The 25,318-nt window shown below is 49.3% G+C and overlaps 1 protein-coding gene across 5 annotated transcripts in view; it reads right to left on the bottom strand.

Moving 5' to 3' along the window:
* Positions 1-7,065: 7,065 nt before the first annotated feature.
* Positions 7,066-25,318, bottom strand: part of PSD2 (pleckstrin and Sec7 domain containing 2) — a gene marked incomplete at its 3' end in the record, with an annotated part of 84,655 nt that continues 66,402 nt past the window's right edge. For 3 of the 5 annotated variants that reach the window (XM_080399326.1, XM_080399328.1, XM_080399325.1), the window contains 8 exons: positions 24,428-24,518; positions 23,326-23,369; positions 19,625-19,815; positions 18,357-18,427; positions 11,352-11,509; positions 10,135-10,279; positions 8,879-9,022; positions 7,066-7,272 (listed from right to left, as the gene is read on the bottom strand). In XM_080399326.1, coding sequence (XP_080255452.1) covers positions 7,066-7,272; positions 8,879-9,022; positions 10,135-10,279; positions 11,352-11,509; positions 18,357-18,427; positions 19,625-19,815; positions 23,326-23,369; positions 24,428-24,518 — 1,051 coding nt within the window. The other 2 variants (XM_080399327.1, XM_080399329.1) reach the window with 2 other exon arrangements.

The raw sequence follows: 25,318 nt of genomic DNA on the forward strand, positions 1-25,318 counted from the left end.
CCCAGACTCGCGCACCCGTAGACGTAACCCGCATGGAGGAGGCCGAGGAGGGAGGCAAGAGAAAACAAAACAAAAATAAATATTTTTATTTTATATAAAAGAGGGAAAAAATATAACAAATAAAATGTTTTATTTTCATTTTAGCAAAGTTGTCTTATAATAGCTAACGACAATGACTTTTTTATAGGGAATCTCTATTTATATGTAATGTCTTGATTTACAGCTTCCAAGAAAAAAAAAATTAAAAAAATAAAGAGAAGAAAAGAAAACAAACAATAAAGTTAAAAAAAAGTGGGCCAATTTTTGACTACTTAAAAATAGAAAACAAAACTATCGTGGTGCCTTTTGCTGTATGCTAGTGCTGGGATTCATGCCGAGGATTCTGTTTCAGTAGCATTTCTAAGATCATAGATTTTTGTTTGGGAGACAACCTGTCACAAGGGCGCTCTTCCGTCGGAAGAAAACAGCCTCACCACTTTGCCCCGTACCCTGCTGTTAATGATCTTATTCTTTAAGGTATCGTTTGAACACACATCAAGGGCATGAGTGGGAGCATTTCCATTATCGTGTCTATGGGGATCTGTCTTGCCCTGTAAAATACTTGTATTTTCACTTAAATCAGGAGGGGGGAAGAAAAACCAAAAAAAACCCCAACCCAACAGCACCGTACTGAAATGCAGAAATAACATTTCTTTTGCCACAGAGGTAGGAAGAGAAAATGCAGTGGTGCAGCAGCAGCCCTCACAATATAGCCCTCAGCCTTTTGCCATTTCACCTGTGGGTCTGAAGCTGGGTTGGCACAGGTCTGTAAGTCAAACAAGGCAGACACCCATGTGAACGTGGTGAAATAACACCCCATGATGGACCACTGGGCCCAGGCCACTGCCACTGCCCTGGCAGGCAGACGGCACCGCGCGGTGGCCCCACAGGGCAGTCTCCATTCAGCCGTGGTGGCCCCGTGGCTGCATTGTGACACTGGTGCCGTTCTGGCCATGGCATTCCTGTGGCAGGGCAGCCAGGCCATGATGCTGTAGGGCTGCCGGGGCTGTTGTGTCCTGCATGCTGGGCCTGGCCACAGGTCAGGCGGTGCCGAGAGGACAGCCAGGGGCAGCCCTGTGGCGCAGCACAGTGCAGCTTGCCGTGGACTCCGCACCAGGCACCTGCTGGCTGGGCTGCCCCAGGTAGGGCAGGAGCCCCAGCACTTCTGGCCCTGCTTGTTGCCCTTGCGTTGGCAAGGAAGGGCCTCATGTGGGGCAGTCCGGTGAGTGGATTCTTCTGTACCACCGTGCCGTATATTGTAAAGACAGTTGTTACCATCACGTCTTGCAATCAATGATGGACGTCGTGTTTCCGGACTCGGAGCGGCTCTGCCCATCGGCTATGTGGCGCAAAGAGACAGTCCTGCGTGTCCAGGTGGCAGAGCATCCCCCATGGAAGTGCCCCTTTCTCCTCAGTTCTCTGCAGCAAACCTGTTTACATTGTAGCCTGACTTTTTTCTTTTTATATTTTTACTTCTGCATGTCCTTTGCATTTCAGATACTGTAGATTGGATGCATGGTGAAGCTGTGACTGAGAAGATAATACAACAATTGACAGTGTATTTCATTTAACTTTTAGCAATAAAGTAACTAAACCCTCTATTCCTCACCCATGATGGGGTCAGATAGAAAACTCTGCTAATTTGTCATAAGATGATTGTCAAAGTTTGCTCTGGATTGTCTGAATGTCAGAACTCTCGACTGTTTAACACTTGAACATTTTTTATATTATAAATAAAATAAGAAATAATAAGCTGTGGGCTGCATTAATCTCAGGCAGTTTGGGGGGCAGATGAGGAGCTGTGACAGGTACGATGCACAGAATTACAGACTCGCTGAGGTTGGAAGAGGCTTCTGGAGGTCGTCTGGTCCACATCGCCTGCTTGAGCAGCCCACCCAGAGCTAGTTGCCCAGGACTGTGCCCAGTCAGGTTTTGAGTATGTCAGGAATGGCAACACCACAACTACTTTGGGCAACCTCTGCCAGTGCTTGGTTACCCTCAAAGCAAAAAAAGTTTTTTGCTTGTGTTCGGAATTAACTTCCTATTTTTTAATTTGTGCCCGTTGTCCTGTCACTGGACGCTAGTGAGAAGAATCCAGCTCCCTCTTCTTCATTGCCTCCTCCCATCAGGTATTTATATACATAGATAAGGTCCCCCTGAGCCTTCTCTTCTCTAGGCTGAACAGTCCCAGCTCTCTCAGCCTCTCCTCATATGGATGATGCTCTGGTTCCATAAACATCTTTATGCCTGTAGAGATCCAGAGGCAGGTGTTTTTCTACCTAGCATGGATATTTGACCTTCGCTGCAGGGCTCAGAAGTGGAGGCTCACTGAGGTGAGTGGATGCTACCCACACATCTCCTGGGGCATGCCATTCCTTCTTCACCTGCAGACCAGGAGAGCCCCTTTCACCCCACCTGTGGAAGCTTTCTGTTGTGCCAAGAAAGGCCAAGACGCATGGCATGTGCTTCACATGCTGGCACCAATTTTGATGACTTTTGCAGTAGAGTGGAGATGTGTTGGGTCCAATCTGGAAGTGCTGTGCTGCTATGCAACATCTGCCCACCCACAAAACAGGTCCCTTCTCTAGCTCTTCCATGGCAAGCCCGTGTCTCAAGCTAGCCCCCAGTAGAGGAATCACTGAGAACATGGTGTATTCACAGGAATTACAGTTCCTGGCGTTGAACCCATGGCTCAGTCCAGCTCAGCTCCCACTCCCTTGTTCCTGCTCAGTGAAAAGAACAGGTGCCCAGACCAGCTGAACTCACCTGCAGGAGAGGGATCTGTGGCGCACTGGTCTGAGTTGACCCCAGAAGAATGCACAGGGCCATGAGAGGAGCTCATGGGCCTCACAAAGATGCCTGTGCTGAAGGCCAGGCTGAGCCTCACAGCCTGGGCTACTTCTGCTTCAGCACCCCCTGGATGCCCATTGCCTTGGAGCTACCCTGACTGGGTCACCCGCCACCCCTAACATTCATCACGTGTGCTGTGGGGACTAAAGCCTAAAGGCTCCTGCCCTCCTGGCACAGGGCCCATCTGACCCAACAGCCATGTGCAAAGGTGATCTCAGATGTCTGGGACTAGGGCTAAAGGCAACAGGGTCAAGTATTGATCTGGGTATACTTGCCTACATCATGTCCCACCTTGGCATAGCCCCAAGCCTTGCTGGAAAGCAGCAGTGCCATGCAGCTCACAACCCTCCCATTTCTCTTGGGACAGGCTGACTTCCCATTGCCTTTGGTCCCCCAGCTTACCTTCTCCAGCATCTCCTGAAGCATGGTGAGATGACAGGCATGGGCAGAGAGTACCTGACCCCCTGGAAGGGACACGTGTTGGGAGTCACCAAGGGTGAGGCTCCCCGGGGAAACCAGCCACACAGAAAAGAGAGGGGTCCCAAAGCACCCCCCTCTCCCTGCCTGGGTCTCCCGTGTCTGTATGCTGATGAGCTCTCTTCATGGAGGAGTCCACCTGGGGCTGGCACAGCAGCATCTGCATTTACAAGAAGACTGCAGCTCTCAGGGCTCCTCCTGCCACACTCCAGGCTTGGGTGCAGAGCAACGTGTGGTCAAACCTCAGGGTATGCTCAGTGCAGCTGCTCCACATGGGGCACCACCGGTGCTGTCTGCTCCCTGGGGCCCTCAGAGAGGAGACACGTGTTTGCCCCGCACTGCTCCATGGTTCTGTGATGTTCTGCCTCTCCTGTAACACTGCTAGCTCTGAGCCATGGCAGTCTAGCCTCATAATTTCTTGTGGTGACTTCTTGTTCAACACGCCCCTTGATTCCCATAATTGTGTTCTGTATTTGGAGGCGGTTACACTACTTCAATTTTCTCTCCAATTGCCTCTGAAAGAAGCCTGTATATTTCTCCTTTTTCCCTGGCTGGTTTATTTTTAGCTCCCTCATTTCCAGCTATGCGTATTCCTAGGGTTTGGCCATAAATATTTTACAGCCATTTTTACAGGTGAGGAGAGCCACCAAAGCCTCCTGCCAGCACTGCTCCGCATGTACAATGCCTTTGCTGCCCTTCCTAGAGGGGAAGGAATTGCTCTGCTGACACAGTGGAGTGACACAAGCAGGAGAGGAATGTCGGCTCCTGGCTTTGGGATTGCAAAGCCTCTCCCTTCCCCAAAAAACAGTTCCTCTAAAATTAATTTGGTGTCAGGTTGTGTCTGGAGGAAACGGCCTGGCAGGAAGGTCAGGCGGAACCAGCACCATATCAGGGGGTGCTGCCTGAGACCCAGAGCAGCTGCGCTGCCTGCTGAAGTCTGGCACTGGCTGGGCTATGCCAGAAAGTGCATTGGGGCAGCTAAAGGAGGAGAAAAAGATGTGGCTGCTTGATTTCTCTGACACGCTGCTCGCCTCTCTCTTAGTGGTGGGTGGGGAGCTGAGTCCTTCACCTCCAGGGAGGGAAAGAGAGAGAAACAAAGCATTTTCTTCCTAGCTACAAGCTGAGACTGCGAGCTGGTCAAACAAGGCATTTTTTAGTATTCTCAGTGCCCTCTTGTAGGCAAGACGCTCACCACATCTGCACATGCATATGCACCTGGATCAGTACTTGTGCATCAGGGCAAACTGCTGGCTGTCAGTAAGTGCAGGTTTAACCCTCTTAGCTCTCATGCCGAGGGCTGTTAAACATCGGCTGCCACCCTGTTCCACATCCATTGGGTGGTAAGTGCCATGGCTCCGAGGCACTTTCCTGGTGCCCAGAGAGGATTCTGCAAGATCCTGCTTTTCCCCGCAACTTGCTGCCAACTGAGGATGGCAGCCTGGCACCTCAGCATGGGGGACTGAGCTGCTCTTGGTGGCTTCGTCAAACACACTAGAGCTGTCACTGCCTGATGGAGAGGATGGTCAGTAAGGACAGGCTGAGGTACAAAATATTACCTGGGATTATGGAGAACAAGAGTCAGGCCTGGTTCTCCAAGACCTGTTTCCAAGTGTTTTCTGGGCACCAAACACTTCATGTGAGTAGAGGCATCTTGGAAGTCTTCAGTCCAGGGGATATCTGTGTGGTACCTGACACAGCAAAGCACATGATGCCTTGGAGAAAGAGCCATGGCACTCAATGTTGCTGTGGGGTCCTCTGGGAACAGTTCCCAGAATGTCTTCAGCCAGCAATGCAGATGTTGGTATCTTCTTCCATAAACCTTGAGGCTGCATATGGACAGACACACCTGGGGAGCATGAGATGGAGGGAAGAGATACCTGTATGTGCTCCCAGAGCAGCCCATGTGTCTACACCTGCTCCGTGGGCAAGGCATCCATTCAAAGCACGGGCAGGCCAGTGCTTTTGGCACCCGGCAGGGTGGCTGAGCTGGCAGCCCACCTGTGGAAAGGCACTGTGGTTTTCTGGTGCTGTCTGTCTATAGGAACCTGTCTTTCATTTAGCAGGTGCTGGTGGAGATCTGTGTCAGCCTGGCCATCTAGGTCTGGGACCATTCCAGCACACAGTGGAACTGTACTTCAGACCAATTCTCTTTACCAACAGATTCAGCTTTATTGTTATTCTTTTTTACATGATTCTTAGTGCACCATTTCAAATAAACTATCAAACTGTACAAAGAAACAGAGATAAAAGAAGAGGTGACAAAGTTGGGCAGAGGTTTTTAGTGCCATGAACTGTCATGGAAAACAGCAGTCCATAGGCTCTCAAACACTGAAGGTCCAAATAAATCTTATCTTGTTTGTTTAAAAAAATGCTGCAAAATAGAAACAATAAATGACTGTAATTAGCAGCTACAAGATCCTTCAAAACTGGAACTTGATTACTGTGAATGCACCTAGGGGAAAGAAAAGCAATTTGAGATAAAGGACCAAAGCAAACAGCGAAATAAATAAATAAAGTATGGAAGGGCAGTTGTGGCATTGAAATGCAGAGGGATCACTTCTAGCACAACAGTAAATCATTGGACCACAGACAGCAGAAAGGAACAGAAACACAATTCCCCGCTTAAAACAGTATAGCATGTGCATTGCAAAATGGAGGAAGTACAACATTGATGGGCAGGTGGAATCGCTCCTGCACACAAAGGTTCAGCTGGATCTGAAGCACAGCTCCAATTATGCCTCAAACCCAAAGTGGTGGGTGCCATGGGTGCTAAATAAGCAGCCACTTGGCCAGTTTGTCTGAACAAGCAGGAACAGGAGAGCGATGTTTCACAGCAAAGCCAGGTGGGATTTCCATTTGAGTAAAAAAGGAGGGGGAAAAAAAAAGAAAAGATACATAGGCTACTGAATTTTTTAAAAAACATCCTGGTGGGTTGGTCAGACCCTCCATGGTCCCTAGTGTCTTCCCCAGGCAGCTTGCCTTCACTTGCACACTGAGGTTAAAAACCCACATTAAAGTTTCCTTATATATATATATTTATTTATATATATTCATATGTATATATATATATATATATAAAACGGATAAGGTGACAGAGGGCACTTGAGGGCTCTTCTGCCGTGGGCAGATGACGTTCCCACATGCCATGCTGAAGATGCCTCTCGCTCGGTCGGTGACTAGCTCATGACACCCATCCTATCACAGCATGCCGAATGGTGTTCCTTCCAGGGGAGAGACATGCTCCCTGCTGCTCTGTGCCATTCTCTGGGAGCGCTGGTGGTGCCACAGACCGTCGTCTTGTCTGAGTTGCCTGCTCTGCCGGTAACTGTGGACATGAACCAGTGGGGACTCCAGGGAGAGAAGGAGGAGGAGGAAGAGGGCTGGTGGAGGAGAAAAGAGCAACCTGGCCCTTGGAGAACCAGCATATCCTTTTGTTGTGCAGTTTGTGGTAGGAGGGAAAGAAAAGCCACTGGTGCTGTTAGGGATGAAGAAGAGATGGTGTGTCTATGATGCTGAAATGCCAGAGCATTGCCAGAGAGTGTCAACTAAAGCTTCTTTGATTTCTTTCACTAGAGCAGTCACTGTATCATACATGTCTACAGTTTTGCTCATGTAATTTCCTAGGTAAAATTGTGCTCATTGATCTAGTCCAGGAGCGCAAAGCATCGCCGGTTCATCCCCCCATGCATGCGTTCCTTGTTAAGTGTTCTGCTCTAAAATGTCCTTTTCTGCCTTACAGCTGATGGACGTGTGCCCTTGGCTTAAGGAAGGGCTTGAATGTGTCTTCCGCAAAGCAATGTCGTCAGCTTCCACCTTGAAGAAACTGGTTTCAATTCTCTCCAGGTCATCGGTCCCAACTTTTATCTTCATGCACAGCAGGTTGATGTATGTCTCATAGCGGCTCTTCTGCAGGGAAAGAGGGAACAGAGAGCTTTGGAATGGGGATAACCCACGGTATACATGGAAAGCAAGAGGCAATGCCATCTGCTGCTGCAGCAAAACCCATCCCATATTGTCAGGATCCCACTAATCACAACTAATCAAACTGTTTAAACACAGCACAGTTCTTGGTCTATGCAAAGCCTGCAAAGACGATCAACCCATTGCTGAAAGGGTTGAGGAGCAAGGGGAAGGTTATGCAAGATTCTTACAGTTGCTCTTACAGGTCTTGACTGCCACTCTGACTGTGTAAGGCAGATACTGGAGGCAAAACAAGACCAAAAATCTGCTCCCTCCTGATTTAGGAGTGCCTCTCGACTGATTCAAATACTTCTTGATGTTGTCTCCACCCAGCGATTCACTTGTTACTGCTGAGTTGTGCCCCCATTGCTCCTCACAGAGCACAGCATAAAGGGAGGCATCTCCTCTCTGCCTGGCCCACACCATTACTTCAAGCTTAGATGGGGCCTCTTTTTACAGACGTGTCTAATATTTGTCCTTTCCCCTAACGTCTCAGAGGCAGCCTATACTTGCTTCTCTGTCAGCATAGAGAAACAAGCATTTCTAGAGCACATCTCACAAGACAGATGAGATGCATTACACTCTGGAAGTGCCAACTTCTTGCAGACGTGAAAAGGCAGCCTAGAGAAAATGCTCAGATGGAGACTTCTCTGCAGGCATCCAAAACAAGATGTCTGGAAAACAGGAGGCAGCTGCAAGCAACTATTTGAAGGGTTCATACAAAGACAAGGAACCAGCAGGCAGAAATTGTGTCTTTGGACAGTTAGGCTAGGCGTCACCCGAAAGGGTGGTGCAGCCCTGGTATGCAGGAGGTGGGACATTTCTGTCCTTGGAGATAGTTCTGAGACTCAGTCACAAAATGACACATTTAGCTGGGGCTAATACTGGGAGCAATCCAAGCTTCTGCTGGAAGCAGGACCAGAGGCCTCCAGCTGTCCCTTCTCACTGACAACTATGTGGCAGAAATCACACCTTCTGCTCAAATCTCACTGCAACAGATTATCCCGTTTCTCCCACAATTAAACACTTCTTAGACTTTGCAGAGAATTTATAGTTAGCTACATGCATCCTTTGTCTGTTACCAACTGTAATGGTTTTCATGCTTTTTAATGGTTTTTAACTTTTTTATCATTATTTACAGAAATGGTTGCAGCAAAACAAGATTAATTCTCCTAAGGATTCCCTTAGCTTTTTATTACTGTTGCTGAAAAAGACCGATGCACACCAAGAACTGAACCACTTTCTTACTTGGGACCTGAGGAAATGTCAAGTTTCAGCACAGTAAAGGAAGATTTTCTCTCATCAGTTTTCCCCTCCTCTGGTTAGAAATCACAGAGGGGAGGAAATATCTGTTGTTTCTTTTTTTTTTAGCTTCAGTGTCAAACAGTGAGGCTTGCTGCTGCCCCAAGATACCCATCCAGCCTGCAAGCCCTTTCAGTCTTTCTCTCTTGTTTCACACTCTCCGAGGCTCACAGCATCCTCTCCAGAGTTCTTAGTTCTCCTCAATCAGCCAAGGTATCATTTATCACAGAAAAGATGAAAGTTCCTTTACCTCAAATATTAGGTAATGTTCCTTGAGCCTGTATTCCTCAGCCTCTTTTGACTTGAGGCTCTTCTCTACAGGATGTAATTTATGCTCTGCTAATTCGTCTGCAATCTGCTTCATTTTATTTTCATGAGACCTCAGCTGTTCCTCCTGCCAAGAGAAGTGTGTCAGGTATTAAAATGCAGGAGTGCAACACCCGAGTGCACCGCCTGCCTGTTGATGTGGGGATCTGTCTCTGCAAGGATGTAAGCACAGCTATTGTGCTGGAGCCAAAAGTGTGCAGTACGTTTGCAGATGCATCTGATAAGGAGTAGCTGAAACACAGGTATTTGAGTAAGATCAAAACTCATGTATTACAAGTGCCAAGAGTAGATTTCTCTGGCACCTGGGCTTCTTTAGCATCATAAACACAAAATGCTCTTTAACATTTAAATACCTTTAACAGCCAGGTACAGCCACCAGTGTCCCCAGAGCTGCTCAGATTGCACTTTTTTGAGATAAAAGTACCCTCCCCATCTGGGCTCTGAGAAAGGCGATGTCTGGCCACATTTGTTTCAGAAGATAGATAGGAGCTGTATCTCTGCCCTGACTTATCACACTGCCCTCCCATTTGCTGGGGCCCAGCAGCAGTGTTTCCTATTTTTTGGAGGTGCTAAGGCACGGTGGGCTTTCCCTGGAGAATGCAAACAGCAGCTACTCTTTGGATGGCAGCTGCTCATTGCTCTTGGTTAACTGAGCCTTAAGCAGCTGTGTTCTGGTGCACCAGCGCCCCCCCCCCCCCCCCCCCCGTTTCCAGGAAACCTTCCCCACCAAGTGGCACTCGGACTCCCCCTTTGTCAGTGGCTTTTCGGCTTGAGAAACAACAACGTGCCACCTCCAAGTCCCGTGTTATAACCCAAGGATGTAGCCATCTTTTGGGCTCAGTAGCACCAACTTTTGCGACTCTGGCAACAGAAAGGTGCCAAGATGTGATAAGCAAAGAGTAATGGACAAGCCTGAATCAACAGCCCCTCAGGCAGGGGTGTATGCGTAGGGCTGCTTTATAACCACTGCAAAGGAAGCACTGACCAGACACTGGGATTTGCCATAGTCTGTCCAAGGCGCCCACCCTACTGCCCTGTTCCTGCCCTGAGCACCTGAACGTGTCCAACAGGCAGGGCCAGGGGAGCGGCAGACAGGCTCAGCCCGAGCTGCTGAGCTATGGGCTGCAGGGCTGGCTGAGCCCCAGGCACCCCTCCATCGCTCCATCTCTCACACGTTACCTGGCACAGCTTGGTCATGGATGAAGGCAGGAGCGGGCGGCAGAACTTCTTCATGGAGCAGATTGCAGCCGGGAAGGCTGGGGCAGAGAAAATGGCAGCAACAAGGTTGATTCGCAGGATCCAGGAGAGCATTTCTTCCTTGCTTCTGTCATGGAGGATGGAAGAGGAGAGGGGGTGTCTGTAAATGCTCCTGACCCAGGACCAGATGGCTGAGAACAGCCCTGGAACCACCCGCTCTCAGGTGGCCACCAGTGGCCTTGCTTTGAAGTCATTTCTGTGCCATCCTGGGCTGTGAGCAGAGGGAAACACTGGCTACCTTGGCTTCCTATGGTGCTCTAACGATTTCAGGGCTGTTGTCTGCCTCTTGAAGCCCTGGCAGTCCTGCCTTCCTCACCAGGTGACTGCATTCCCTGAGGAGCTGGGGAGAGGTAGCATGGTGGCAAGGGCTGAGGATCTCCTGCTCCTTGGAGAGCAAGAGCCACCATCACAGAGGTCCCACAGAGCAGGGTGGACCCCTAATCTGTGTCATTCATGGGACACTGCCCAGGGTCCTCCAACAGATCTGTTCAGGCACTGCTCCCCCCAGCCTTCAAGTGGGCTTTGACTGCACAAATTTGGGTGTCAAGCCATAGCTTGACGTTAGTACCCCAGCCCAACTTACGGACAATGTCGCCTATCTCAGCAGGACACAAGAAACCATCAGACAGAAGATGACTCAGCTACACCTGACACTAGCACAGCAGCTTTCCTCTGTAATAGACTAAGGAAGAAAGAAGATACAACCTGGCTGGGGAGACTTCAATGAGCTTTAGACAGTTTCCCCATCAAAAGCCTCTGAGAGGAACCACCAGCTCCTTAGTTCAATGCACCATACAGATTTTCTCCCTTCCCCAGACTGGCAATAGAAGTTAGTAAGTGAGCCCTCTACTCAGCCCTTTAAATGCCAGCCCATCCTGCTCAGCCTACCTCGGTGACAGATGAGAAAGGACCTCCAGGGCTGACACGCAGCTACCAAGTGACAGGTAGAAACTGTGACCCCATGACCGAGCCCTTGGCACAGCCCTACAGCCCTCACCCTCAGCCCTCCTGCCCAGAACCTTCCCCCCCCCCAGTTTGTCCCCTAACATGTGTGTTGGTCTGGCCAGGTTGGAGGGAGGCTGGCAGTGGCTGGAGGTCAGGCTGCCAGTGCAGGTGCTGCACGGAGAGCTGGCACTTACGGGGCCTGGAAGAGGAAGACTCTCCAGTCAGCTGTCTTCAGCTTGAGCACGTTGGACTTCTTGCTGTAGTCAGAGGCTTTTGTGGCTAAGGCGTGGTGCACACGGATGGCATTTTTCAGATCCACTTCAGAGAGGTCTTTGTCAGGTTTATATTCATCCTGAGAAGAGGAACGTTAATTGGATAATGACAACACTAACATTTGTGGGCTATTTTAATGATCCTGCCTTTCTCTGTGTGCTATAATCACAGAGTGCCGAGACCAGGAAAAGCACTGCTTTGTACAGTAAATGCTAGGAGCTGATAATAATAATTAACATCTGGCAACTTCTTCTATCATTAAATTTACTGAGAAGATGTGAAGAAGGAGATGAAAGTTTTAAGCATAATTATCAATAGTTATCTCTAATACAGCACATGCCTGAGGCTTTGGGGGAAGACACAAGACAGGGCCAGGTTTCTTCAGATCTTTACCCACAGCACAGAGCTCAAGCCGGGATGCAGCTCCTGGTCAATGGCAGGTATGAGTGAGCGCCTGCCCCGGTGCTCCAGCTTCGCGTGGCAGCAGATCTGGGCTCAGGCTTTGCACCGTCTCGGGCAGCCCTGGCACAGCAGCATTCCTGCAGCCAGTGCACCTCCATGCAGGTGTGGGGCTTGCTGGGCAGTGGCCAGACTGAGCGTGGCCCACCTGAACCATGCTTGGTCTCTCTTTAGTAAGTGTGCCCCCCTGGAATGGTCTCTCATGTAATTCATTAGGCTGGCACTTGCAAACTGCAGCAGAATTCCCTGTATTCCTGCTTGACTTTCTCCCTGAAGGACAATTTCATACAAGCAGGCAATGTAGCAATAACTACATATGTGTATATTTAATAAACAGAGAGAAAATACCAAACATGGTATTCTGAAAGGATGACCTTGGCACAGTAGTTCTTAGGAAAGAAAGGAGTTCAGTGCATCCTGTGCTTATCCTTTGCTTTCCCAGTGACTGAGCTCCTGGCCACTTAAAGCAATACTGTCCCTCTCACTCTGCTCCCTTGCCAGCTCAACAGCTGGTCCAGCTGGGTGGTGGGATGGAAGGATGGACAGATGAATGGATGCATGGGTAGGTGGATGTAAGGAAACCTGGCCCTGGCTAAAACAAACCACCATCCCCAGGCCATGTTAGAGGCCATGTCAGGACAGGGTGTCCCTGGAAGGGCCTGCCTTGCCCTCCTGATTACAGTTCAAACCTACAGGACTAATCCACTTTTATGTTCTGCTTTCCTTGACTCCTCCTTGGTTGTCAGCACAGGGATGGCTCTGTCCAATAGTGGTGGTCTACATGTCCCTGCCCTTCCTTAGCTTTCAAGCTTGAGCTTGGTCTGTTCTGCAGATCCACAAAAACCTGGGTTTTCTTCCTATGTCCTGGTGGTATAAACCCAGCCATTCAGGAAAAGCCATGCTACAGCCTCCTGGTTGCTAACCCTAGTCAGTAAGGCTGTTCTCTGGTGTAGGGTCTGAAAGGTCTCCCTTCTGTTGCTCTTCAGAACACCAGGGACCAGCACTGCCCAGCCCATGGATGTGGCTCACCCAGACCCTTGCTGCTGATGACAAATAAGCTTCTGAAGCTTTTCCTTCCTTCCTTTTTTTAAGCAATCATCCCATCCGGGAGAGGGGTTGCCATACTGTGTTCACTGGCATGTGACACCTGGTCTTGTGCAAAGGAATTCCATGGGGCCCAAAGCCCAGAAATGTCTGGCATGGACTCCTGGCTCACCCAACTGCCTTCTTAAGAGTGAACCCCAAAGAAAAGCCCTGGCTTTCCAGCAGAGGAGGGGATCGGTGCCACAGGCACCGCATTCTGGGTAACACCCAGATGGGCTGTGCTGCAGGGCAGAATAAACAGCTTTTCCACAGTGGGGACTTCAATAACCAAAGGAATGGGGTATTCGCCTTTTAACAAAGAAAAAGGAATGCTTTGACTTATGGGGACCTAACATGTTAGCCTACTTGGAAAGTTGCTTGGTGAAGACACTGTTGCTCAGGCCTCATATATTGTAGGGAGACTTCCAATTCTGGCTGGTTTTCCAAGCTGAAGCTCTTTGGATCTGAATAAATCTGGCTGTGATGCCCACGATCTCTTATTTCAAGACAAGCTTTCTGAAAATGCAGTGCAAACATGTAGGCTTAATGGCATGCAGCAAGGAGAAACTGGTTTGACTAATGCAGATCTTCACCTCAAATGGTATCTCCATCTATTGTCTCCACCAGTTTCAGGCTCACAGGCATCAATGCAGGTGTAAGGACAAGCCAAATCTTTTTCTTTTTCTAACACTGGGCCCAGTAAATCAGCGTAAGGTTGAATCAAGCAGATTGTCTCTCTACCTTCTGCCTTCCAGCTGGTGGAAACAGGCTGTGTTTGCAGGAGTGCATGGTGCTGGAAGCTCACTTTGCACTGGCCGGCTCTGCCAGGAAGTTCCTCTTAATGCCTGTGCTGCAGTAATCACCACACGTACGGCTGCCAATGCTGGGAGACCTCTGTGTGCTCTAAGCAGGCCCCCTCTGCAAACTGCACACATGACTGGAGCTATCACAGTTCCTGGCACTTACACTGTAGTGCAGGCAGGCCACACCACATAGCCTTCCCCTGGGGAATAACCCCACTACCCTTCAGGAAAGCACATCAGCTCTGCTCCAAAGCCTCCAGCAGGTTCTCTCCATTTTGCCTTACTCCCTTTCTGAGCTTTGATGTAAGTTTGTGTGCATAAACTGCTGCCAAGGAAGAGATATGTCCAAAACCGTAATGGTAACACAGTTGCTTTCAGTGACAAGATTCTGGTTTAAATCTCAAAAAAATGATTTATACTAAAACATAAGCAGTATCATCTTCGGAGGAACTGCAGGCAATGTTTCGTCCATGCTATAGTACTGCTAACCTCACTCTCACCTTTTTCATGGTGTTATCTTGTCATACACTTCCTGGCAAAGGGGTTAATTTGGTATCACATGGCTGTTGATTGTTTGTCTTCTGTGTTCTGCACTGTTCATGCAGGTACTTGCCACTGGTAAACGGGCAAGGTGTGCTGTGCCACACCATACCACCATCACCCTCAGCCCCCAGCCCTTGAATGGTTCATTTTCCCCTTGCTTCTCCAGGTGTAGGATGGTGGGGCTCAGCAAATTTTGGGGTCTGTTTTGGGGATATCTTCCACATTAACTGAGCCCAAGTGTGGACACTTTGTTTCAGAATCCTTCCCAATTAATTTCATTCATTTTCAGCTGTTAATGTTGATGGTGTAGACAGACTGCCCCATTCATGTGCCTCTCCTGTCTGCGCCAAGGCTCTGCTTAAACATGCACAACTACCCCCTTGCCTGGGGTTCCTTTCTGCCATGGCAATGCTCCATGGTGCCTTTGGCTTACCCTCCTGATGCCAGCTCTCCCCTACTGCCCATCCCTGTGGGCAGGTGGTGGGAGATCCACAACTAATATGGGCTCTCCAGCTCAAAGCTCGTTTTGTCAAGAAAAGGCATCCAGCTCTTGTGCCTGCCTTCCTTCATAGGGGACCCCGATAGGGTGAGAGAGCCCAGTGTCCTGTTGTCCTCTTCTCTGGACTCAGCACCAGCCCTGAGCAGTAATGTGAATATGGACATGGAGCTACAGACATTTCTCATGCTCTGGCTTGCATGGGTTTTCCTCCTTTACCTTTTCTTTGGCTCACATCTACCAGCCCGAACAAACCATTTAATAGGGAAAACTAACAACTGTACCCTTTTCAGTCTGGTCATGAACCTGGTGCTCCAAGGAGCACTACCATGGCAAGGGCCTGCCTGCATGGTACAGCACCCATGGCTTGGGGCTGTGCTGGGAACCCCTTCACAGCTGGGGGCTGCAAGAGCAGACCCTGTGGGAAGACCTGCACCTTTTCCAGTACTTCTATATAAAAGCACCTCATGCTTTATAGCTCTCCATCATTCCTCTCAACACCCCTCTGTGTGTGGTGATTAAAGGTTATTATCCCCATTTCACAGAGGTGAAGTAAGTTGCCAAAGGCCATGCAGTGAATCAGTGCCCAGTGCAGATTAGAGCGCAGGAGGGGTGCGCCCTGCTCCCAAGCCTGCATTTCTTCCTCGAGAATGTGCTGCATCCCTTTAGGGGATCAAGAAATTGCTTCAGCAGACTATGCTAGAACACGCTAATCCAGCAATTAACACTGGCGAGTCAATGACATGTGACATCTCTACATCAGCAGGTTTATGGCTGCTGCCTGAATTGCTTCTAACAGACTGACTTCTACTTGTCCACCCAGCCACCTACTCTTCTGCCTATCTTCTGTTCACCTCTCTCTGTATCTGCCCATTCCTCCTTCCTATATATGTATCTCCCCAAGCCTTCACACACACACACATGTGCATGCGCGCCTTCCCTCTCTCTCTTACTCTTATTTCTAGTCAGCTTGCTCCCCAAAACGAAATTGAGAAAAGTTTCCCATTAAAATTATGAGAATTTTCTATTAAAGCCTAGAAACTCGATTTGGTCTGAGCAAAAAACTGGAACAGGCTGAACTTGTGCTCCTTGGCATCAGGTGGGTCTTGAAGCAGGTACTTGCTCCTCTACCTCCACATCAGAAAAACTTTTCCCAGTGATCTGTGTTCAAGCCAGGTTCTACCTTATGTTTATCTGCAGGCATCTTCCGCTGAGAGCTTGGGAGGCTGGCACACCATCTCCTTCCTGCACTGTGTAACTCTCTTGCTCTGCAAACCATTCCATAGGCAAGAAATTGCACTAAGAATCAACAGGGCAGGTGAATGTTTATCCGCTCTCTGTTGTGGTGCTGGAAATGTTTGGAAGTGGCAGGGCGAGGACTTTGTCTTCATGGTCTCATCCTTCTGTCCTCTCTCTGCCAGCCTGACAAACACTATCTACAGCCAAGCCCAGCCCAAGAAATCCTCTGAAGAGGACCATTTACAGTCTGGCAGCAGCTCATATCTAAGAAATCCCTCTGCCCAAATCCTTTGCCCAAACATTCCTCAGGTTAATTTTTGCTGTTGTTCCAAATGCTACTTCCTTGGGGCACCCTTGGCAATTCCAGTCCCTCCTGCTAATTACACATCAGTCATGGGTGTTATTTATCAGATATTTCCATAACCTAGCCAAATCTTAGGTGTTTTGCTTCTTCAGTCCTTGGCCATAAAGAAAGCCTTCAGTTAAGATGTTCATGAAGGTCATCTAGATAAGAACACTGGTCTTCTAATTGCCACATCAATCTCATTCTCACTTTTTTTCTGAATTCTAAACACCCAGTACTAACACAACAAAACTATGTTAATATAACAGTCTGGATGGTTACTGCTGCTAGACTTGTACAGCAAAGAAAACCCAACGCCATCAGCAGCAATGACACTCAGTGTTGGCTTCATGGCTCCTTCTAGTGCTGTCCAAGCAGCCAAGAACATCTTCAGTAAACTGGATTTTGGTCCAGCATGGGAAAAAATTCTGTTCTGAAAGTATATTTAATTCCAAATATATACCCCACAACAGACGCACCCCGAGAGACATGCCCTAGAAGTCCTTGGTGAAAAATTCATCTGGATCCAAATGGTTCCTGGGATTTTGATGAAATTGCATATTTTTTTCCATAGAAAAACTGTCATAAAATAAAATGTTGATGGTAGCTCTGCACAAGTTAAATCCTTAGGCATCACCCATGGTCAACATCAGTACCTCTTTGGTGTACTCCATGTGAAGACTCATAATGAGACAAGAGACTGGATTGTAGGAAAAGTGCCACTGACTTGAAGAACGCCACACTTAGAGGGCTGCAGAAGATCTGTGCTCTCCAGTACGCTGCAGCTTCCCTCAGCTGCAGGGAAGAGTGGTAAGGCTGTAAAAATACCACTTGGCTAAAAGCAGCCCATACTGTAAGTTACGATCGGCTGCTGCCAGATTTCTGTTGGCTTTGTGACATGTGCCATAGGATCTGGCAAAACACAAGAATCATTGGGGTGTGCTATGAGCTCTGAGTCATAATTCCGTGCTGCCCTGAGGATCTTTCTGCCTTTCTTATATAATCCAATGTTTGTTTACTGTCATTGCTTTGGAGATAATACTGCAATACATAGGAACATCTATGCACAGGGAGTGCTGTTCCAGCAAGGTGAGTTCAGTGGGTTACTGCACAGCATGTGCTACTAAGGTAGTTCAGACCTAGTTCAGTGGGTTATGCTGTTTCATGATGAACAGACGTTTGGCATCTCTGGCTGGCTCATGCTGACATTCAAGTGAGCCCCTATCCAGACTCCTTGGATTTTCCCACAGAAAAGACTATCCATGAAAATCTTCCTAGCATCCAAGTGTCCTGAAAGGTAGAGAGCTGAACGCTACAGCATGCAGGGAAGCTCTTCTGTAGTGACTTTGCCTCCCATGAGGACCTGGGATCTATACTTGTGCTGACTAGAGGTGACTATGAAACAAACCAAGATGGAGACAGAAAGTGTCACTTGGCAACCCATGGAAGGACTCAATAAGGTCCTGAAGGAGAAGATAAACTTTAAGCATTTAAGTCCATACCAGCTTCATGAAGCTCCTCATAATCAGAACTATGCCAGCAAATAAAACAATAGGCAGGATAAGACTGGTCTGATGATCTGCCTCTTCATATTGCATGTCTCACCAACATCCTATTTCACCTATTCCATATCATCTGTTCAATCACCCTCCCCAATAGCTCCTACTTGCTGGAACACTTTTGTTGAAATCTTGTCTCAGCGTTCCCTCTTTCATACTTCTTCCTGTATGGTCCTCTTTTGCAGCTATGAATAGCATCCTTAGCATGACCCCCACTACCACCAAAGTTGACAGTATCCTCCAGTTCTGTATGCTGGTCTCTGGAGGAGTGCTGTAGATGTCCATGCATGAATTAGGGCATGGATTCACCTCTACTTGCATCTATGGGTCTCCTGCTTAGGAGAGCATGACTACTTTGGAGACAGAATGAAACAGCAAATGGAATAGTCCACCACAGTTACCTTTTGTAAATAAAGGACAGTCCCTTTAAGCACAGCATAAAATTTCTTCCAACCTCTTCTTCCTCTGGGAGCTAAAAAAGGAAGAACATTTAATGATACATGTCTGCTTCTGCCAGTGCTGCCTGACCTTCATATTTCTGGCCAAAACTAACCCTTCTTCTGACCCACTGCAGGCATGCACTGATGCTCGGACCTCACACACCTCCAGGCTATTGCCTATGAGTGGCTTGTCTGCAGGGGCACATGTCTGAGAGACACAGGCTGGGAGATGCAGCCTCCCAACAGGAATACAGGCAGGTCAAAACCAAAGAAAAGCTGGTATAGGGGTACCAGTGGACATGTGCAGAAAGTCTCTGCTCCTCCAAACCCATTTCATGTTCCTTGGACTAAATGCTTGAGGAGCAGAGACATTTCCTGAGCTCCTTTGCTTCAGATGAGTTAGGCACACATACCCTGGATAAGGCAGCTTCTGTTCCACTTAGAAGGGAGCATTACCACTAGCCATCTTGATGGATTCGGGGACAAAGAGCTTGCTGGAAGCTGGAGAGGGGTGGGAGGTGAGGGGGGAGCCATCTGCATCACCACAAGACAGCCGATCCTCCAGGCATGGGCTATTAAGAAAGTGCTGGAAGCAAACAAGGCCTTCGGTGGTAATCTCTACTCAAGACTTTTAATTGGTTTCAGTGACTGGGCCAATCATATCAATTAGCAAAAGGGGTTATCCAAAGTTTCATTAATCTCTGCTCATTAACAGTTCCCAGATACATTTTCCTTTACCATTCCTGTAATCCCATATGCTGGCAGCAGAGCTATGAGGCATCCTGTTGCCCAGCTAGCACATGGCAGCTGTGTCCAGCACATGGCAGCATATGGACAGGAACAAAGCTTTGAGGACCAGACTGTCCCCAAGGTCAGGGCTGGGGTGACAGCTGCTGTGGAACCAGCCTCACCCCACTGCTCAGAGTGTGGAAGTCAGGATTATGCCCATGCACAGGATGGAAGACCAGATCTATCTGTGTGGGACAGGCACTGTTAGGTTCCTTGGCAGTGAGAAGGGAAGACTGAGGCCTCCTGAAAACATTCATGTCTACAAATACCTCACAACACCCTCCTTTCCCTGTGCCCTGGCACTCGGGGATCTGGGAATCTCTCTTGTGTTCCCTGGGAAGCAGTGGGGAAACGCCTTCAGCAGGAGAGCCAGGAAGGTGGCTAGGGCAAAGCTCTGGGACCACCTGGGGCACACCTCCTCCTACCCCATTAACACGTACTTCTCTTCCCATCCATGTCTGCATGGGTTTTACGCGTGAGGACACCGTGCTTGTAGGTGACTGCGTTCAGTGCTTGGGGGATGTCCAGGAAGGGGTTGCTGCTGTCAACAATCCTTGTCATTTTCTTCGCACTGGCTCCAAATTTGTCATCTACCAGCTCGGAGAGTGATTTCCTCAACTCGTCCTCATCACTTGGAAACAAAGTCAGAGAAGAGATTGAGTGGAGGACACGTGGGTTGGGTCACAGTGTGCCCTATCTGCTTTGGTTCTAAAGAGAGTTATTTATTAGGAGACTAGTGAGAGAAAGAAAATGAAAGGAGATGCAGGGACTGTAACACACAGAGTGTGCCAGTGGCGGTGATCTGGACATAGCTGGGAGGAGCACAGGTGACAGGTAACTGTCCCAGTGGTCCCACTGCAAGGTTACTCAAAACAGGTAAGGGAGTAAAACTGCAGGCACACCACTGCTGAGGACTACAAGCATCTCACAGGGTGAGTCTCCAATTCTGTACCCTAAAATCAGAGCTTAATGAAGTCTTTTGCTGAAGACCAGGTACCACCGGGGTGTCTCACTCCCTGAGAGGCAGTCCCTGGGGAGATAGTTAGTAGATACTAAACGAGCTTGAAGAATATCCTCTGCACCTCTGAGGAACAAAAGCTCTTCAGACATTAGGGAAATAGGCCACTTGATCAAAAAATCACAAACCCTGGAACAGGTTACACATCAGCTCCCCATTTGTGTCCTCAGGATGGGCCAGCAGAGAGTGAGAAATGCTGCTCATTTCCATAAAAACTGCTTCTCCCCACAGATCTTCTGGTCCTGGACAGAGAGGGCTGAGCAACTTAGGGAAGCATCCGATGATTCCACCAAGCCTGCCTCTTCCCGTTTGGTGTAAAATCTACTCTGGCACATAGGAACTACAGCCTGTATGGGAAGTTACATTTCCCAGTGTCCCTGGGACACTAAGGAGGGAGAGAGCAAACGGAATTTCTGCCCTGTGTGATATGTGCTAACATCTAAATGGTATGAGTGGTCACCTTAGGCTGCAGATTAGACTGGGACCAAACCTCAGCTGAGGAGTGACCCAGGAATGATCCACCAGCTGGGATGTGTACAGTAAAATGCCACACTTCTCTCCTGAAGCAAGTAGATGGCCAAAGTATTAGACACCTCTTGGAGGAGAAGGATGGTTTCTCAGCCCTCAGCACCCACAGGAGTCCTGGGGCTCAGGCAGAGCCCAGACACTATGCCTGGGTGGGAAGTTAGTGGGGCTCAGTTCTCTGAGCTGTACTGGAGGGACTCCTCTGAGCTCCTGCTTGCTGCTCGGATGATGGTTGTCCACCTGCCTGTCCAACTGGGCTTTGTGAGCAACGGCACTTCAGTCCCCAGGATGGACAAGGGCAGAAGGCAGAGGCAAGCAGGGAGAACAGGGTCTTGCCTGTGCATGGTTACGACTCAGCACCACTTGGTGCCTTCTGAAAGAGAACCAGGTACCCCACGTCTGGGAGCATCTGTCCCATGGCAGAGCAGCCCCTCCTTGCAGCTTGTCCCTCTGCCAACAAGCAGGACAGCCTGCAGCACAGCAGGTCCCAGGCTGGCATGAGGTGAATGAGGAGGTGCAAGGATACCAGCAGGCTGGGTGGAGGAGGGCTGACGCAGGGCTAGATGCTGCTGACTGGAACCACACCGCTGCCACAGGATGCGGGGGTGCTGGCATCCCTTGCCTGTGCCCGAGCCAGGGAGTGTGCACTGGCAGGCATTGTGTAACCACTGCCCGCACCCAGCCAGCAGATGCACTTCTGCTGAACTCTTACATAAACCATCCCACCGGCACCTTCTGCCGAGCCACAGAGCTCCCTCTCACGACTACCGCCCCGCCAACCCGGCTACAGGGCTGGCGTGGCTGCTCTCCTCTCCCACAGTGGCCGCGCAAGATTATTTTTAAAGTGAAACTGATGCTACGTGACCTGCTAGGAAACCACTGCTCTGCCAGGGCCACTGGCTGGCTGCATCCCTGCCAAAGGAGAGACCAGCCCGCAGCAAGCACTGCTGCCGTGGGGGCACGGCTGGCAATGGAGGCTGCTGCTCTGCAAAGCTTGACGCGGGTAGCTGGGGAGGAAGGAAGGGTCAAACTGTCTCCAGACACATTTCTGGCTAGGACAACATGAGAAGAAGAGCAGGTGACGGAACTAATGGCCCAGAAGGTTCTGCTCAGTCCCATGACCCTCTGGAGACAAGACAGGTCTGAGGCTAAGAAGGGGCAGAGAGGAGAGATGTTTACTGCGTTAGCTTAAGGCCCTGGGGTCTGTCATGGGCTTTCCCATGGCAGCGGTGGGGGGGCGCTGGGGCTGGGGAGAACAGCACACCCCTCCCCGAGGGCCCTGTGCTCAGGGCAGGTGGTGGGTGGCACAGCAGGAGGAGGACTGAGGAAGGTGCTGTGTCAACTTGTCATGGAGGCCAGCTGTCCCCAGACTTGCTTCGGGGTTAACAAATGATCTGGAGGAGGAGACAGAGTGCACTTCACGTTGAGTTTGTGGATGACATGCAAGTGAGAGGTGCAGGGCCAGCGCTCGGAGGGGCAGAGCTTTACCCCAGTGCCGCACTAGGCTGGGGGGGCTGCGGGGGGGCGGCCGGGCTGCCCGGCTGAGGAGCAGCTCTGCAGAAAAGGCCCTGGGGCTCCTGGTGAAGACGAGGTTGAAGAGGAGCCAGCCTGTGTGTCCTGGCAGAAACAGAGACCAAGCGCATCCCAGGCTGTGTAACAGCGGCACAGCGAGGAGGCTGGGAGAAGTGACCATCCTTCTCTGCTCTGCGCTCACTACATTATGTCTTGATACAGCAAACGGTACTGGGTGCCCCGTACAGGAAAGGGCATCAGCAAGGTGGAGAGAGTTCAGCAGAGGCTGCCAAGATGCCTGAGGGCTGGAGCGCTTGCAATATAAGAAGGGACTGGACTTGTTCAACCCAGAGAAGAGATGGCTTTGGGGAACCTCATGGCAGCCTTCCAATATGTGTGAGGAGGTTATCCAGGGGACAAAGCCAGGCTCTTCAGTATGGTGCGTGGCAGGAGGACAAGAGACAGTGGCCATAAGTCAAAACAACAGCAGTTTCAAATGGGTAAGAAAAAAATGTCAGTCTCAGAATAATTAAGCACTGGTTCATGGATCCAGAGGGGCTGTGGGTTCTCTATCCTTGCAGGTTTTCAGGATCAAACTGAACAACAACCTGAGCACCCTGGTCTGAATTCAATGCTGACCATACTTTGAGGAGGAAGCTGGGCTGGAGATCTGGCAAGGTCCCTTCCTGCCTAAGTGATTCTGATACTATTTCCAGAAGAAACTATGTGGAAGAGATGGAAAGTCTCAATGGCCAAAATAACCCCAGATCGTCAGCTCCTTATGCAAAGACCTCTGAAACACCTGGACAGGGACCAGTATTTTATAGATGTTTAATAGCAAACAAAGACGGCATTCCCTTCCTTTAGACATGCCTGTGGAACCTGTGTCCACAGACTGCCACCAACCTCCCAGTTTGCTCTTGTGTCTAAGCCATAAGTAAACCCAGCTTGCCTATAGGAGGGACTTCAGTGCTTAAGGGTTTGGCAGGAAATATTCTGGGAGCTTCTGGGGCTACAAACAGGAGTCAAGACCTGTCAGCTACTTTGAAAGACACACTACCTCTCAAATGCTTAACATATACTTACATGGCCCACTCCAGCTTCTCATTCTTGATGGAGTTATATAGTGTCTGAAACAAGAACATGGAATTAGCTGCGTCTCTCATGGAAGACATGTATGGGTTGTGGAGACCATCTCCTCCACACCCTATCTGTGCTCTTGGAGAGATACCTTCCTTGCTGAACTGTCCTGGGGAAGTATTCACCATAAGCAGGACAACTGCTGTCCTGCTGGACCCTTTTTTGTCTATGTGCTACACCAGGTATTGGACTGAACACATAAACAGCTGAGGGGTTGCTCAGAAGCCTGTGTATGAAATTTGTAATTCTTGGTGTTGTGCCTAGTCCTGAGTGAATCCTGGCCTAGACAAAGATGGTAGAAGACTCCGGGGTATGCCAAGATACCTCCAATGTCTTGACTAGGGGAAAGTGACAGTGGAGGCTTGAATGCTGCCCTGAGAAGCAGGAGAGGGATGAATGATCTTGGGGATCAGCTTTTCCAGTTCCTCCTGTGCAAAATTTCAGTGGCTTCCTTGGGGCACTGGGAAAGAAGCAGGAATGGGCTAGGAAAGCAGAATGTGGAGGTGGCCCTGATCATACTGAGGGGAGGGGTGAGGTCTGCTGGGAGACGGGGGTATCATCTAAAGCATGACATGACCCCCCTGACGTAACACTGGTCATTTGAACCTCCTTCCATACAGAAAAATCCAGGTCAGGCTGCTGGACCTAACAGCAGGTGCGGACCACTGTGGTGCTGCTAAACGATATGGAAGGAGAAAATGCTCACTTTGGGGTGCTTAACCAATATTCCACAGTACTGAACAGAGAAAAGTATCAGTGCCAGATGGTCACATCTAGGGGTGAGGGGATAACTTGTGCATTGTCTGGTGCATCACAGAACTACCATGGGAGACAGGGACCCTTGGGATGCTCTGAAGGCAGATCTGCCACTAGTCTGGATAAAACATGACCAGGGAACAGACCTCTGGTGGATCACTGCAAGTTAGCAGAAGCTATCCATGTGCGTGCACTGGAAAATGCTGATTTAAGGGCTCAAAGCATCCCAGCAGGACAAGGTGGCACTACGGTAATAATGACAGCATCCCACTGTCTATCTATATCATGTTACCTTCAGCAAATCCTTTGCAAAGTCCTTCCCATCATTCAGCCCATCCAGGTTTGCTATGAACTGTTGACACGACATCTTTTTGCCAATATTCTGTAAGGCAAAGAAGCAGTTCATTAAACTTCTGGAAAGTTTACACTTTAATCAGTGTCTTATAAAGAACAATTGTACATGTGGTGGTGAAGCTTGCATTTGCCCCAAGAACGCAAAGCTGAAAGGTCTTGTGCTCTGATTTTCTATTGGGCTCTTTGCTTTTTTGCTCATCAGCATTCAAATGTTTCAAATTACCTCTTTCTTAATGGTGGATATAAAACGCCTGAAAACAACATCTCCAGTTCTTGCTCCAAACTTTCTAAGTGATCTCACCTCTGGTCTCCAGGTTGGTCCTGGTACAGGGCCTGTGTCTCAAAGCTCAAGATATGCACTCACTGCCTTGAAATTGCAATGCCTGAATGGGTCCCCAAGCCTGCTGTACGTGAAATTGCGTGTGTACTGTCAGCCTCTGAAGACAGCCAACAGTGGGCAATAGCTTGTCCTTCACAGAAACTGTTACTTTTTTATTGCCATTATGAAAAGAGATGATCCAGCTTCTGGTGCTGCGTGCACTCAGGTGCTGTGGCATGTGAGGGAAATGCACAGACACTGGGAGAATCCCACAACCTGGAGCACACTGATCACCAGCTAATGCCAAGACTATTTGGTGCTAATGCTGCCAGGTCATCTAGATTCCCTGATGTCAGTCTGTGGCGTCTGTCTTCCCAAACCCTTTACTCCTCACCATGGTCAGGTGAGACACTTTCCCAGCCTGTGAGGGTCAAGGGGCTGGAGGCAGGAACTCTTTTTCCAAGCCTCCCTCTCCAAGGGACTGGAGCAGAGGAGTGGAGCAGTCAGTGA

This window comes from Falco punctatus (assembly GCF_963210335.1).
Source record: "Falco punctatus genome assembly, chromosome: 8".
NCBI lineage: Eukaryota > Metazoa > Chordata > Aves > Falconiformes > Falconidae > Falco > Falco punctatus.